The following is a 15,096-nucleotide window of genomic DNA, read 5'->3' as shown; positions in this document are numbered from 1 at the left end:
AAGTTGTACAGTTTTCCTTTCAACTTACCTCTCTCCAGCTCCTCAATGTCATGACATGAACTGACTAGAAAAGGAAAAAAGGAAAACAAAAACCAAACATGTTATTTATTTACTTACAGTTGTTCATGCATCCCACAAACCCCACAGAGAAGGCTGGTATAGACAGAGAAGTAAAGCAACTCTCAGATTTCCATATAGCATTCTGTAACACACCTCTCTCTGCTTTTCCATAGATTGCTTGCACTGCAGGGCAGGAAAAACAACCAGGATAATCCTTCTATCAACTCCATCCAATGGAGTCTAACTTTCCCTACCCTCTTATTTTCTTCTATTTACTCATAAATGTGTCTAGGAAATAGAAATTGAAGTTCAGGACAGAGAAAGCCACACTGACTCTACTTTGAAATGGCATAAACCAAGATGCTGAAAAAATATCACATCATTATTTATCTCATAACTTGGCTAAGATCAAATTGTTGCACATTCTTTAAGCCAACGATGGAAGTATAAAAATAACAGAAGTCAACATTACTTATTCCCATTAGAAACTCCCCACACTTACCTTAGTTCCCAGGTAAAAGATCTGGCCACCACAGCTGCTGATGGACTGATAACAAGCTTTCTCTCCAACCAATGCCTGCAGGGAGAAAAATGCCATGCAAGTCAGACTGCCTTTTGTTTTTGTAAACTGTTCCAAGAAACACCCATATACTTGAACATTGTAATTAAAATAACATAATGAGGACTGGGAGAGAACAACATAGATTACTGGGCAATAATAAGTGAGCAAGCTGTTATATCATGGCCTTCTGCTGTGAATGCAGCTTAAAGCACTGCCGAGCATTTTAACAAGAAAAATTTACTTGGGTCCATCATTTTTTAAAGCCACATCTCGGGCTTTAATGGCAGTGGCTGTTAGCTGGCTAAATCAACACCACATGTGGTTTTTTAGATGTTTCACAAAGCCCTCTTTCCAGATCTCCACTTTCTCTCACTTAGGGCATATCTGAAACAGAGTCAGCAAACACAAGTAGGTCATCAGCACCCACCAGCGCCTCACTAACGTTGCCTCCCGTAGCCAGGGACTTGAAGTGGCTGCTGTTGTAGACCAGCTGAACTTCTGGAATCTCTATGGTCTCCAGCTCCTCCTGTGTCTGACGATCTATGACATGCAGCTTCTCCACGCTGTCCAGAAGCACTGCTGTACGGGAGTTTATCCACTGAAAAAGGCAACAAACTACAGATTTCAGCAACACACACATTGTTAGAGTAACTAAACCAGTTCTGGGCATAGCCCCAAGTATCTACACCAGAATTACTAGAATCATTAGCAACTTCAGCAATATACACGATTACTACAAAACAGCAACCATGCATAACTCCAAAGGTAACAATGAGGAGCTTCCCTCCAGAGCATATCAGCTTTTATACTGAGAAAAACTACAGTGACATCTCTTCAAAGAAATCACCTGCAGACAAATGGCAACCCAACAGAGCTCTGCTCCTGCACTATTTATGCTCTAGCACGCTTTCCATCCAAAAGCCTCAAAAATAGGACTACTACAACACCTGTTCTCAGATGCCTTGGGAGTTAAATACAGCATCGAGAGGCATTAAAAAAAGATGCAGTACATCCAAGTTTAAGTCAAAGCCTATCGCCCATATTCTTAAACTTCTACTTTCATGACCAAAGCCCTGCAAAAAGCCCTCCCATTTTTTTAAGCACTTGAGAACATTTGTCCATAGAATGGCCTGGATTGAAAAGGCCCACAGTGCTCATCCAGTTCCAATCCTCTGCTATGTGCAGGGTCACCAACCAGCAGCCCAGGCTGCCCAGAGCCACAGCCAGCCTGGCCTTGAATGCCTCCAGGGATGGGGAATCCACAGACTCCTGTTCCAGTGTGTTACACAGAGGGCAGTGACAAGTTTCTTATCAATTCAAGGCCAATCTGGTCTCAAACACTTCCACGCTTCCAGGGCTGGGGCGCCTACAGCTTCCCTGGACAACCAGCTCCAGTGCCTCACCATTCACACAATAAAAAAAACCTCCTTCCTCATTTCAAAGCTAAATCTCATCTAATTTCTAGAAAATTCTAGCTGATTTGGAGGCCTGTCTTGGTATTCTGGCCTTTCATGCCTTATTCTCTCTATCCTGTAAATTGTGTTTTGGAGCTGGGATTTTTGATGTTGAAATCAAACAATTATGGACCATTAGGAAGCATCCATTTATAAAAGCACTAGGATTCTACTGAGCTAATAACAGAGAAGTTTGCATTCTTAAGCAAGGAATAAAAATACTGCTTGCCAAATTCTCTTTGGCTCTTAAATATTTCCTTAACAAGGCTGCCCTCTTCCCCAGAAAAGGAAGTATTTTGCCTACATTAAACTACTCTTTTGTTTGTTCGCTTTCTACCCCTTAATTGCTACTTGCTGTTTCATTTGGGCTAGTTTTCTAACGAATCCCAAGCTTAAAGACATTCTTCATTACTGAACTCCAGATAAGTACAGTCCATACATGCGGTACATACAACTAAGGGATCCTGAGTTTAATTACAACAAAATTGGTGTAAAAAATAGTATTGAAACTTACAGTGAAGTTGATGAGGTCATAGTGAAGATGGAGCTGCTTTTGCTTAGTGACATGTATTGCACCAGTATCATCCCTCTTTACCTGAAAGAGAATTCAGACAAGACTTAGAAACACATCCTTCAGCTCAGCCTCTCAGTTCCCAAATGCATCACATCAGCTCCAGGAGTGCAGGCTGAACACGCAGTAACAGCACACACTGTTCTGAATCAGAGTGCTGTGTCCCACTTCAGAATCTTTCGTGTATGTAAGGAAACAGGAGAGGTCTGAGGACTGGCTCTTGGAAGGAAGCAGAAGAACACATGCCCTCTGCTGGATTAAATGCCAATTGCTCGTTTGTGCTGCAGAAGTTGCATGCTATAACAGCTCCTAAAACATCCCAGCACTCCAAAGCCAAACTACTCCATTTCCCGAAGCCTGAGCACTGTTTGCATGCTGAATTCTGACATGAAACCTTCAAAAGTAAAAAGAAATCTGCACATACAATTGCTGCTGGAAGGAAGCAGCTCAAGGAAGGACACCACTGCTTGCTGAAGTGCAATTAACAGCTTGCTTTCCCAAGCCTGTTGTAGGCTGCAGACATCCTTAGCATGCACATAACACTAGAATTCCAAGAGCCAGAGGTTCAGTCAACTGAAAAAGAAGTGATTAACTGAAACACAGTACAAAACACTCAAACTTACCAGAAGAAAATGAACAACATCGCCTCTACAAAACGCAAGCATGGGGTTCACCGAGTTCTGCACAGCCACAAAGTGCCATGCCAGAAGGGGGACACTCGAAGGGTCCATCTGAGAGACAAAAAGCACAGACTGTATGCAAGGCAGCCCCTTGGCAGCAGGATATGTGATGTTTATCAGCTGCTGCTCGCTGACTTTGCCAGGTGTGCACACAGGCCACAAAGCAATGCCTTAGTGTGCTGAAAGCTGAGATGGTTGTGTTCTTTGGTCTGCACATGTGATTTAGAGACAACAGGTCAGCATCCCACCAGTCAAGGCTTCCAGGCCACAGTAGAGAAGACAAGAAGCTGAGCAGCTCCTGAGCTCCCCTTCCTGCTTTTGGGAGAAAGCCAGAATCTTCAACTTCCAGAGATTCAGCTCTCTGCCCACAATCTACACCCAGCAGACCAACACATTAGGACTGCAGTTTCACAATGTAGAGTTTAATGCGTGCTGGTAAAATCAACTCCTAGCCCTGGTCTCACCCCTTTCACTACAAGAAACTACTGTTGGTAACATAAAAATGCAAGCATTTAGCTTTGTAACTTACACGACCGTAGGGAAAGGTCATCCACACTTTCAAAGATGGCTTCAGGCCAATAACCAGTATCTTCAAAGAAACAAAAAAGGCAAAATAAAACATAGGAGAATGTACCAAAAGTTTCTCTGTGGCTTCTCACATAAAGCCTTCTGCCTGCAGTGAGTTACCTTTGTTAGGGAGGCCATGGCCAGCAGTGAATACTGGGTGATAGGGTGGTCTCTTAGTTCAACCTTCGCGTGTAATGGTTCAATACAACACACCTCCCCCTTGGAGCCACTGAAGAGGCATCGAGATTCACACGTTCTCACTCCCATAACCCTCCTGCAAAGCAGAAAAATGGACAGTTATCAAGAGGAGATCAGCCTAACAATTTCATGATATCTTATGCACAATCCTTCATAAACACTGTTTCAAAAAGCTCCAGGGATGAATTTGGAATGCTGCTGGAAGCAGTTTCAAACAGCTGCCTGGGTATAGACAAGAAGTCCTTAGGGTCTTATTTAACAGCACACCATCAGGTTCCCCAGAGTCTGAAGCCCAATCCTTGCTCCTTTCCCACATCCTCTTCAGGACACCAAGAGGAGAATGAGTTACTGAAGGGCATCTCTCACTAAAACCAAGGCAGCACTTATATGACAACTTCCAAGAGCCAATCCAGAATGCCAAGATCCTGGGCAATACATAAATAAAAACATTGATAACTTAAGACATTATTTGACTATTAACCAGCCTTGCTTCAACTAAAATTATACTACAGACCTGAACTGCACCTTCAATAATCAGACAATAGTTTCACTGGTTCTAGTGCTATTTTTGCTTAGGTTTTGGAAGTTTTGACCCAGAACTAGCTGCCTGCATTGCCACTTCCTGTCAGGTAAGAGCTGTCTTACTTGAATGAGAGTTCAAATACGGAGCCTCCGCTGTCATTGCAAATCGCGAGTGTCGGGTCATCTGTAAACTAAGCAGATAATCAAGTTAGATTTGGCATTAACAAATAAGCCACCAAACAATAAATAATGGGAAAAATTCATGCCACAACATTATTCACAATGCATTTACTTCTGAGTGCTATGTCTGCCAGCAATGCCCTTTCAACAGTGGTACTCCTCAACAGTAGTATTGCCATTAGATTATGAGCAAGAAAAGGGAGCCATGAGAATGCATTTTTATGCATGGGACAAAGCTGCCTGAGATGAAAGTGTTTCAGATGCAGCAGTATAGAGGCACTTCATGGCAACAAAATGTTTCTGGTAAGCCAGGTGAGGCCAAGCAGTATGTAAGAAGCCGTCCTTGGCCATGGTGCTCCACCAGACATGCTGCTCTAGTACTGTGTGTGGTACTCAGCAGACCTGAGATGTCTCAGCAAGGTGAAACACCGAGATCCGACCAGGAAATACACATATTTTAGCATGTAAACCTACAGAGATCATTACTACTCCTGTTCTGTGAAGTTATTATGCTAATAGCCTTCATGAGGAGTCCCCTCTATTAGAATGCATTTATGAGAAGTCAACACCTCTCCCCATTTTTAGTTCTAGCTGCACAAAAATGCGTGTCTGATTAATCCCTGTTTTGTCAGACTGAATGTGTAGGGTTGACCACGAAAGCAGAATGAACAGGAGCAGTTCTTCCCCATACTTCCAACCCCAGTGAGCAGAGCTGGCGTTGCTCTAAATAACACCTTGGACATTGCTGCCCCAGTAGAAGGCTGTCTCAGGATGCACCTTAGACATCCTGTTATCCTTTGCAACAGTGCCTCCACTTTTATGAGGTTGGATCTTAGGTGGAAGTTTTTCACCCAGAGGGTGGTGACGCACTGGAACAGGTTGCCCAAGGAGGCTGTGGATGCCCCATCCCTGCAGGCATTCAAGGCCAGGCTGGATGTGGCTCTGGGCAGCCTGGGCTGCTGGTTGGTGACCCTGCACACAGCAGGGGGTTGGAACTGGATGAGCTCTGTGGGCCTTTGCAACCCAGGCCATTCTGTGATTCTATGATCTGACTGAATATGAGCAGGTTCTTTGGAGAAAAAGAAAAATCTGTTACCTTAATGTGCAAAATGGCTGTTCCTGGGGGGTGAGCATCTGTTATTGATCGGAGCAGCTTCCCACTGGCCAGATCCCACATGGTGATCTGCAAGCAAGTTGTTCTCAGTATAAAACATTTGCTGCCAAGAGGATCTCTCCACCAACTCGTGTGATGGCACATCACTGATATTCCATATTCAGCACAAAAACAATCAGCAGCTACATACTGAGTGCACTTAGCTTGGATTATACTAAAACAGCCCCTCAGTAACTGCCTGAAGAAGGACAGCACTGAACCACCAACTCACAGGAATTACCTGTCCTTTTGCAAAGCCACAGAGGAGCCTGGAGCAGTCATTGTTGATGCTGAGAGCAGAGATAGCCCCGTACTGGGCCCCAACAGCAGTGCTGCCCAGACACAGCCTCAGAGCCTGGTTTTGATCTAGGGCATAAGAATTAGTATGAAGTTAAAGAGAGAGCAACACAATTATTTACATACACAGATTGCTAGAGGTACATGAACAATTCATAGGCTTAGTTACATTCCTAATGAAGAGTTTCCAAGATCAGAGCACTTGTTAGCAGGGAGACTGCAAGATGTGGTTTTGCAGGGAAATACAAAAACTTGTTTTAACATTACAAAACAGGGACAGAGAATAGGGGAACGTTAAAAACAAATAGCCAAAACAATGTCCTGAAATATTGCAATCCTGTGTTAATGCATTTGGCCTTGAGCAGAGAGGGACAGGACAGGATCCAGGGAACAGACAAGACCCCCTAGGAGCAGCACCCAAGGCACAGGACACATCTCTCCATACAGGCTGCAGCACCATGAGCTGTGTGCCAGATGTGAAACAGAGCATGGAAGTATCCCTCATTTCCTCCCCAACACCACATGATGTATTCCTGTATCACAGACACACTGGGGGCTGAGCACACTGTGCGAGTCATCTTTCAAGTTCTGCTAATAGAAAAGCTTCTCAAAGCCAAGGAGAACAGAAGGGCTCAGACTGGCAGGATATACAGGTATAGAAGCAGCTCTGAAAGCTCTGACAGTTGCACAAGTTACCATTTAGTTTTATAGCCCTGATGCTCTTGTTTAATTAAACAAAGGATGCACGCAATTCAGGTGACCATACCATGAACTGCTGCCCTCATTCAATATATGAGAAACATGGAGCCAAAACTATTGCAGTATCACTAGAACAAGAGATCAGAGAAGGAAGTATTCTAAGGTGCAATAAAAATTAGCACCATTTTGCCAAGGAAAGTGATCTTGAGTGGAAGAGCATCCAGATGGCAAACCAGGTGCCTCTACACCATGTGCAGAGCCCTGTGTGACAACCAAACACTGCAGATTTCAAGTGGCTGTTAAGTACCTTGTCTACAGCTCTGAACTCTTCAGACAGCGTTCTGTGGTTCTGAATGGCTCTGAGTTAAGAATAATTTGTTCCTGCATTATAGAATGAAGAGCCCCATAACAGTCTTCCAGGGGATGCTTTCCTTTATGGCTCCTCACTGCCTGCAGCATGCAGATCTCTAATCAGTTATGATACATCCTCTGCTTGTCCTGATTTCCAGTCCAACCTGAACCTGCCTCCCTAAGGAGAAATTTGTAAAGATACTGCACTGCTTGTTAATTGAAGGGGAAAACAAATAGTAAATCTTTCTTCAGACTCATAGACCTGCAGCTGAGGGAACTGAGATGGGTCAGTCTGAGTTCCTAAGAAGGAAGTGCCCATTTTTTGCCCAAGACGCCTTTTCAGAGTAAAGAAATAACCACTTGGAAGGCAGACTCCAAAGAAACACACATCAGCGCTTGTTCTCATGTCCAGGACAGCACACAAGGAGGACTCTGACAAGATGTCTGAGTCAATGAGCTCCCACTGACGAACTGCTGAAGTAACAAAGACAGGTAAAAGCAAAGGGTTACAAAAGCTGATTGGATGATTTTCCATACTGATAATAACAGCCCTGAATATAAGGCACGTTTAGGATTAAAAAACATTTTCCACATGCTGGAAACAAAGGTGGCTACAAAGTTCCAGAAAACATCTTTAATTTTGAAATGTAAATAAAGCAGTTCTCCATCTGAACTACTTCCAGTAGTAACTACTGCTGTTGTTCTCACAGTCTGGAGTCAGAGCCAGATGGTATTTAGCCCTACAAGTAAAATGTTAACAAGCTTCTGAATATGAAATGTCACCTTCCAGAGCACAGGAAGCAGAACGTTCCTGAATTGATTTCTTCTCAGATAAACAGGTTTTTAACCAGATTTTCTTTTCTTAAGCCATCTTTTCTCTGCATTCCAAAGACTTGATAACCTGCAGAATGACTCAGATGCTACAAATTCTAAGACATGATGTTTTCTTCTCACCTTCATCGGGCCTACCACCAATAAATGCTCTCCCAGGAGGTATCCCCTCTTGGAGCTGGAATCAGGAGGACAAGAGATGGGGTGCTAAAAGAACAGGTTTCAGACACCATCTCCCTTAAGAACACAACAGCTGTCTCCTAAACCAGGGTGTGCTGAAGCTTCCTCCCTACCACCTACCTCCAGCTTAAGCAATGAAATGACTGCCCACAGCAGGGATTCAGTCACCTCCCCAAGGAAGCCACTGCTCCCTCCTCAGCTGCACAGCTGCTGCATGGGGTCAGTCAGAAGTTGCTGTCTGCTTGCATGGGTTTGCTAGAGTTTCTGGCCTGTGGTTCCCTGTCTCAGGTCCTAATCTGTCATGCTCCCACTAACAGCTCTCAGGCAGAAACAGATGGATGGTGATCTCATGGAAGAGCTCTATTTTGTCCTGCCCTGAAACACAGCCTTTGCAAACAGCTACAGACACATCCTGCTCTGAAGCACTACACATGGCACATTTACCTGTTCCTCTGCTATTCCTGCCCAAAGTACACATGCATTCAATAGGCAGTTTCTGGGCTCACCAGCAGTACTACCCGCTGCCTGGTCACTGCCCTGCCTTACATGCTGCCTATCCAGCACAGAGTAACCGGACACATCAGCATGCAAACTGGGCAGGACAGAAGTTGCTCATGCAGGGCACGTGCATAGAGTGGTGTTACTGTACCTTTTCCTTTTCAGTCCACATAGAAAGGGCCAAAATAGGAAAGAAAAAGTCAGAAATCAATACAAAAGAATGGAGAGAAGTAAAGAACAGCATATGTGACAACATTCAAAAGGACAGAGAGCCTTCAGATTTTGCTGGCATTTTTGGTTTTGGTAACATTCCACCTTTTGATTTGCTCAGTTACCTGAAGGGATGCTGCTCATTACGGTGCTTTAAAACTAAGCGTGTGGTCACTGAAGAAAAATGAGTTGATACATTTTGACTTCATGATACTAATGAAAAGAGAACAGAAACGTGCAGGAATTGCTCCTGTCTGTATCTGAAAAGCTGGATGACATGGCACACCTCTCACCACCTCTTCATTGCAGCAGAACCCAGACTGCAAGGCAGCTGTGGCACTCCCCGGCCTCACTCTTTGCCACAAGGAGTATCAATGAGCTCAGCCTGCTCAGGGCCCTGGTGAGTTCTGTGTATCCCAAGGAAAACCATCCTGCAACCTCGCTCAACATCTCTTCCAGTGCTTCATCACCCTCATGGTCAAAACAAACATCAGCCAGAGCTTCCCCTGGGGCAACTCCAGTGCGCTGCCTCTTACCCTGACACCAGGAGCCTTTGAGAAAGGTCCAGGTCTCACTTCTGTGCTAAATGCTTACAGCATTAACATCTATCTTAGTAAAAGTCATGGAACTTCCAGTTAGGAAAAACTAAAGACCACAGAAGAACCTTTAGAAACTGCACAGTACATAACGACATAAAGATCACGGCCAAAGCAACAGTAAAAGTTTGTCCAAAATCTAACCAAGAGCATAACAAAGAAAATGATCCTTCAACAACCTTGAAACAGCCCAGCACATGAAGCAGCTCAGGCACTCAGTGATCAACCCTTTCAGTGGGACTTGATGCAGCCACAACAAAGATAAGAATGACCCTCCCTGCTCATACACTTCTGTAGACTCCTCAAGTCCTTCCTGAAGTGCAAAATGCAAAAACCTCCCACTATTCTGACAAGCCCTTGTTCAGAAGCTTACCAACTTCCTGAAGGGCCCACATACTAGGACAGAAATAGGAAAGTCACCATAAAAATGTCTTTCATAGCAGCTACAAAGTAAAACTACAGAGATATCCTACTAAAAACTCAGTCAGATCACATGTTGATCACATTCAGTTAAAGTACCTCCTGTTATAAAGCCTAAATTCCCTAGAACATGAGACTTACACTGTCACAGCCCTTCTCATCCTTCTGCTGTACCCTGTCCCCTCATAACTTTTAGCCTCTCGAATAATTCCAGCCAATTTAGAAAGAAAAGGGTTTCCAGAATTGTTATGAATTTGCACAGACATCAATGCACACAAACTAGACATGCATGGGAGAACTTCAAGAGCAGCTCTCTCCCAGCTGTTAAGCCAGTTAGCTAAGGCATAAGCTCAGCATTTACTTGTAAGTCAGGCTGGAGAAAGAATAACAGAAAGAAGGGATAGAGAGGTGATGGATGCAGGAGGAGATGGGGATGGAGGAGCCAAGGATGCAAGCCTGCAGGCAGCCATGGGTTACAAGTTCCCCTTCTCAAGGAATACATTATAATTTTCCTACTCCTGGCAGCTTCTGGGTCAGAAGGAAAAAGATGGATATGCTGCAAGACCTCAGAGCTTCCTATTCCACTTACCAAAAATCAGTGCTAGCCCATGAGAAGTCCCCACTGCGATCAGATTCGATGCTGCCTGAAAAAGCCAAAAAGACCAAAAGCTGAGAAGCATCACTCACAAATCCAACACTTCTAAGATCACACAAATCGTACCAGAAGGGGAAATCTTAAGGTTACAGAAATAACTTTTTAATACATAAGCAACAGACACTTCCTACCTGAGCTACAACCAAAGGACACTTTTGTACCCCCCCCTTTAAGGTCATATTTGAGTTTGTAGAAACTTTGAACTCACTGCACAATGAGCAGTTCAGTTCAAATGCCTTTAAAGCACTGTTAGGATTCAAAGCAACAGCTGGCAAAGAAGAAATAGGTAGGAAACTTCAAGGTGGTCAACAGATGAATGTGATGGGGAATGGTTGGGTGCTCAACTAAGAACTCCTGGCGATGACATGAGAAAGGGGAGAGCAGAGGGCTCAGTCAGCACAGGGGCAGTTAGGAAAGGCTGCACTCTGCTCCCAGAAGCCAGCCTTAAAGTGCTGCTCCTCCTACCCCTCTGATTTCAGGATTCTTGGCAAGGAAAAGAATATCGAGATCCATTTGTCAGCTCTATTAAATTACTGCTTAAAGTCTGCCAAATTTACATGAAGAACAACCACATAGTACTTGAAAACTGCATACTTACAATCGCAGTAGGCAAACCAGCATCCACTTTGTCCTAGAAAAACAGGATGAGTTATGAGTAAGAATCAGAACTTCCTGCACTGTTCATGTCTCTCATAATACAGCACATGGAGTCAACACAAGTTATGTTCTAATGAGTCCCACCAGGGCAGCAGGTGCAGAGGAAACCACTGGCAAGGAATACCCAGAATGGATGAGAAAGCACACAGAACCCGAGAGGAGGCAGAATATCCTGTCATTCCAAATGAAAGCCGTCTTGTTTTTCTCAAAACAAGTCTCATCCAATTAACAGCCCTCAGCATTCTCTGAGGACACTGAGCTGATATCTAATGCAAAACCACTTTCCCCTCCAGAACACCTTCTTAGCTTCCCACCCAGGTGGCTCATTCACGCCTCCATCAACACAAGTAACAACTGGCTGCAGTGCATTCACACTTGGACTCCAGTCACACAGCCCTTACAGCAGCACTCACAGATGAATCACCTGCATTTTATTCTAACATTCTTTATAAATCACTGCCTCAACTCTGATCTTGGACAGCTCCTTCTCACTGGCAGCACAGACTCCAGGCAGGCCTAAGGCACAGTCAGAGACACAGAAGAGTGTGGGCCTGGGCTGAGTGTGGACTGTGCCTGCGGCAGGCATTAAGCAAACCTGTTTCTAGCACCCTTAAGCAACAACAGCACTGATATCATTTTGTATTAATACTTCCCATCATCTTCCTTGACATCTGGCAACAAAAAGCAGTGTTAAAGAGGACTTGTTACATTGCTGCTGCATGAAGTCAGCTAATAATTCACCCCTAGTTAGAGATGCTTATGTACTAAATATGTTAATACTAATACTGTGAGGAGGGTGATGATCACCCACATCCCTCCACACCAGAACAAGACAAAGTTCTACATAGTAGATGTCACCAGCAGAGAAAGACACTTACTGCTGCAGACACTATTTGGGCAGAAATCCCTTTCAGAAGCGAGAGTCTTATAACTGATCCATGCAGAGAGAGAGAATCCGCGAGTTTTTTCTTCCTGATGAGAGAAGAAATAATCCAAACACATTAAGGCAGAGTTTGGAATGTCAGCCCACAGCTAAACCAGCAGGTAAAGTCTGCAGGCACGCACCACCACACAGTTTCCATCCTTATTGCTGAAGCACACATGGCTAGAATAAACAGATGTGAAATCAATAGCAAAGCATACAACATAACACCGTGCCTGCATTAGAATCTGTCTGAACTCCTCTTCTATGGAAACGAAAAGACCTTCAAACAAATGTTCAGTTTCAAGCACCACTCTGCAGACTATGGCATCCATTAACAAAACCTGAGAGAAACAATTCTGCTCTTTAATGCAGCCACAGTGAGTCAGGAAGCTTCAACCTCTAAAGGTGAGCACCTATAGGAAAAGTACAGCTGAAAAGGGCTTGGTAGTAGCATATGGACCTCTGGGTAAAACAAATGTAAAGTGTAATATTCAAAATTATTCAATAATACTGGAAGTGTAATATTCAATTCCAACAGCTGGCTTTATACAAAAGGTAAAAGTTACTGTTTGTGGATAGGATGTTTTTAAAGGTAACCAGTGTATGTACAGGGAAAAGTAGCCTCTGAAGAGCTCTGGTGCACCGTAACACATGTAGGAGGGGGAAATTCCCAAGGAAAATTCAGTTCTTATCTTTCCAGAGACATTCAAACAGGCAGGCAGGCTGATGAAGCTTGCTTTGATAGCTTATAGTGTGTCTGAGGACCCATAAACACAGTGAGCAGCTTCAAACAAACACGCCAAAAATGATTCCTGGTTTTTCTGCCTCCTCTGTACTGGAAAATATTAAGTCCCTTCAGGTTATGTTTCACTCAGTACAAGCAATTTCATCTGAAAATGAAACATTGGTGACACAGATCACCACCATATGCCACCATAAACTGTAACACTTCGGATTGTTTGTATCCAGTGCAATTGCTCCTGTAGCAACCACAGAGCAACAGAAACCAGAGGCCAACTTCCCATGGCACATAAGCAGGCCATGGGAGTGGCTGAGGGTGTGAGATGAAGCCATCATCTGAGTAATTAACAAAGTAAGTCAGCAGTATTGCAGGTAACAACCACATTCCAGGCTGCTCTGGGATGTCAGGATTCACATTCCACTTCCAGGAGCAAAAGCATTTCCCCTGCCTTTCACAGATGGTTTAAGACATTTCGATTGTACTTCGCATTGATAGACCTTCTGCCTACTCAAAAAGAGAACTACTTTTAATTGATTTAACCTCGCAGGGTATCAGACTCGTGGTACCTTTTCAGGTGCGTCCTGTCCCCGCTGTCAGAGCTGGCTACAGAAGATGTGTCATAGGAGTGTGTGTCCGTGTTATCAATGTTCAAGAGAAAGGGATCTTCCAAAACGAAAGACTCTTCTTCGTCATCAGTCTGAAAGAAGAGAATCACCACACTCAGTAAACATCCAAAGCACACAACGCCCTCAGTTGTTTCTATATTGTTTTTAAGTGGCCATTGTTTTAACTGCAGCACAGGTCACACTGCCCTTGAAGCACAGACACAACACTGCACTGAGAGCCAATGTGCAGAGATGAGAGCAGGGGCTCCTGGTTTGTCTTATGGTGCACAGCCCTGCGACACTGTGCCTTTCTTCAGAGCATGGTATGCTCAGCTTGTGCTCCACACTAAAATCCCTTCCAGAAAACACCCTGCTGGTCGTTCCCACTGAGACAAACAGCACCAAAGACTCTATCTGCACTAAGCCATGTTTTCTCCAGTTCTCCTTTGACATGGATGGGCTCACATCTGAGTTTGGGCTCACACAAACCCTCTGAGCTCCACCTATGCCCAAGGCCAGAAACAGGACGTGCTCTTCTACACCTCCACTCAATATCCCCTTCTACTCAGGCAGCAAACTGCTCCGTGTTCCTCCAGTTCCTAGACCATACGTGGCTGTCTGGGATGCTCCACACCTGTACTTTTAATGCAGCTTTTAAGAGAAGTCACCTGTTCCAAGCTCCTTTTTGCCACTATACGGGGCCAAACGTGTGAACCAGACTGCAAAGGCAGAGCTGTGAAGAATGCAGCCGTCACTGGACTCAGTGCATGCAGTGTCAGCTCTGGGTATCAGGAAGTCGTGGGGTTACACCACTTTATTTCCCATAAGAAAACAGGGCTCTGGGTGACCCTGGGGGCCTTTCCAAGCCCCAGTGACAGCAGCTGAGCCGGACATTGCGCCGTGCCGCTCTCACCTCGTTCAGGATGCTCTCCAGCGTCGGTGGGGTATCGACTTGAGGGATGTCGAACTCTTTGTCATCGATCTGGACATCAGAGACCACACACCGGGGTTAGACACCTACCCCGCCCCCGGGACCTCTGTTAACTACGAGAATAGCGGCCAGGTACACCCTGCTTACACCCCCCACCCCCTGTGCCGGAGGGGACGCGGAGGGGCAGCACCGGCACGGAAATGGCGACGCACCAGCTCGCTGCGGGACTCCAGCTCGCGGTCCAGCTCCGCCGCGCTCAGGCGGGGCGCGGCCGGTTCCGTGCAGGGCGGCCCGTCCGGCTCAGCCTCATTCCCCGCGGGACCGTCCTCCGGAGCCGCGTCCATGGCCGGGCTGTATGGATGTACAAGCCGGGCTGTATGGATGTACAAGCCGGACTGTGTGGATGTCCAGGCCGGGCTGTGTGGATGTCCAGGCCGGGCTGTATGGATGTACAGGCCGGCCGGGGCCGGGACTCGAACCTGCGTCCGGAGCCGCCCCCACTCCGCGCAGGCGCAGCGCGGCACCACCGCCCTCCCCGCATCGCCCTTAAAG

The 15,096-nt window shown here is 45.3% G+C and overlaps 1 protein-coding gene across 5 annotated transcripts in view; it reads right to left on the bottom strand.

Annotated features, from left to right (window-relative positions):
* VPS8 (VPS8 subunit of CORVET complex) overlaps positions 1-15,081 on the bottom strand; it is a 57,810-nt gene extending 42,729 nt beyond the window's left edge. For 2 of the 5 annotated variants that reach the window (XR_014933134.1, XR_014933135.1), the window contains exons 1-16: positions 14,757-15,050; positions 14,527-14,595; positions 13,575-13,705; positions 12,220-12,313; positions 11,283-11,315; positions 10,619-10,673; positions 6,189-6,313; positions 5,891-5,977; positions 4,738-4,805; positions 4,015-4,168; positions 3,857-3,916; positions 3,271-3,378; positions 2,591-2,671; positions 1,050-1,220; positions 563-637; positions 29-64 (exon numbers count right to left, since the gene is read on the bottom strand). Coding sequence is in view for 3 of the 5 variants with exons in the window: in XM_015870968.3 (XP_015726454.2) it covers positions 29-64; positions 563-637; positions 1,050-1,220; positions 2,591-2,671; positions 3,271-3,378; positions 3,857-3,916; positions 4,015-4,168; positions 4,738-4,805; positions 5,891-5,977; positions 6,189-6,313; positions 10,619-10,673; positions 11,283-11,315; positions 12,220-12,313; positions 13,575-13,705; positions 14,527-14,595; positions 14,757-14,888 (1,479 nt within the window). In the remaining 2 variants the exon portion in view is untranslated. Of the gene's footprint in view, positions 1-28; positions 65-562; positions 638-1,049; positions 1,221-2,590; positions 2,672-3,270; positions 3,379-3,856; positions 3,917-4,014; positions 4,169-4,737; positions 4,806-5,890; positions 5,978-6,188; positions 6,314-10,618; positions 10,674-11,282; positions 11,316-12,219; positions 12,314-13,574; positions 13,706-14,526; positions 14,596-14,756 lie in introns of all 5 variants that reach the window. The other 3 variants (XM_015870968.3, XM_085512617.1, XM_085512616.1) reach the window with 3 other exon arrangements.
* Between the last annotated feature and the right edge of the window lie 15 nt (positions 15,082-15,096).

The sequence above is a fragment of the Coturnix japonica genome, chromosome 12 (genome assembly GCF_054131305.1).
Source record: "Coturnix japonica strain WE chromosome 12, WE-NBRP24, whole genome shotgun sequence".
NCBI lineage: Eukaryota > Metazoa > Chordata > Aves > Galliformes > Phasianidae > Coturnix > Coturnix japonica.
The sequence above is the reverse complement of the archived record's forward strand: the minus strand, read 5'-3'. Positions and strand labels throughout refer to the sequence as shown.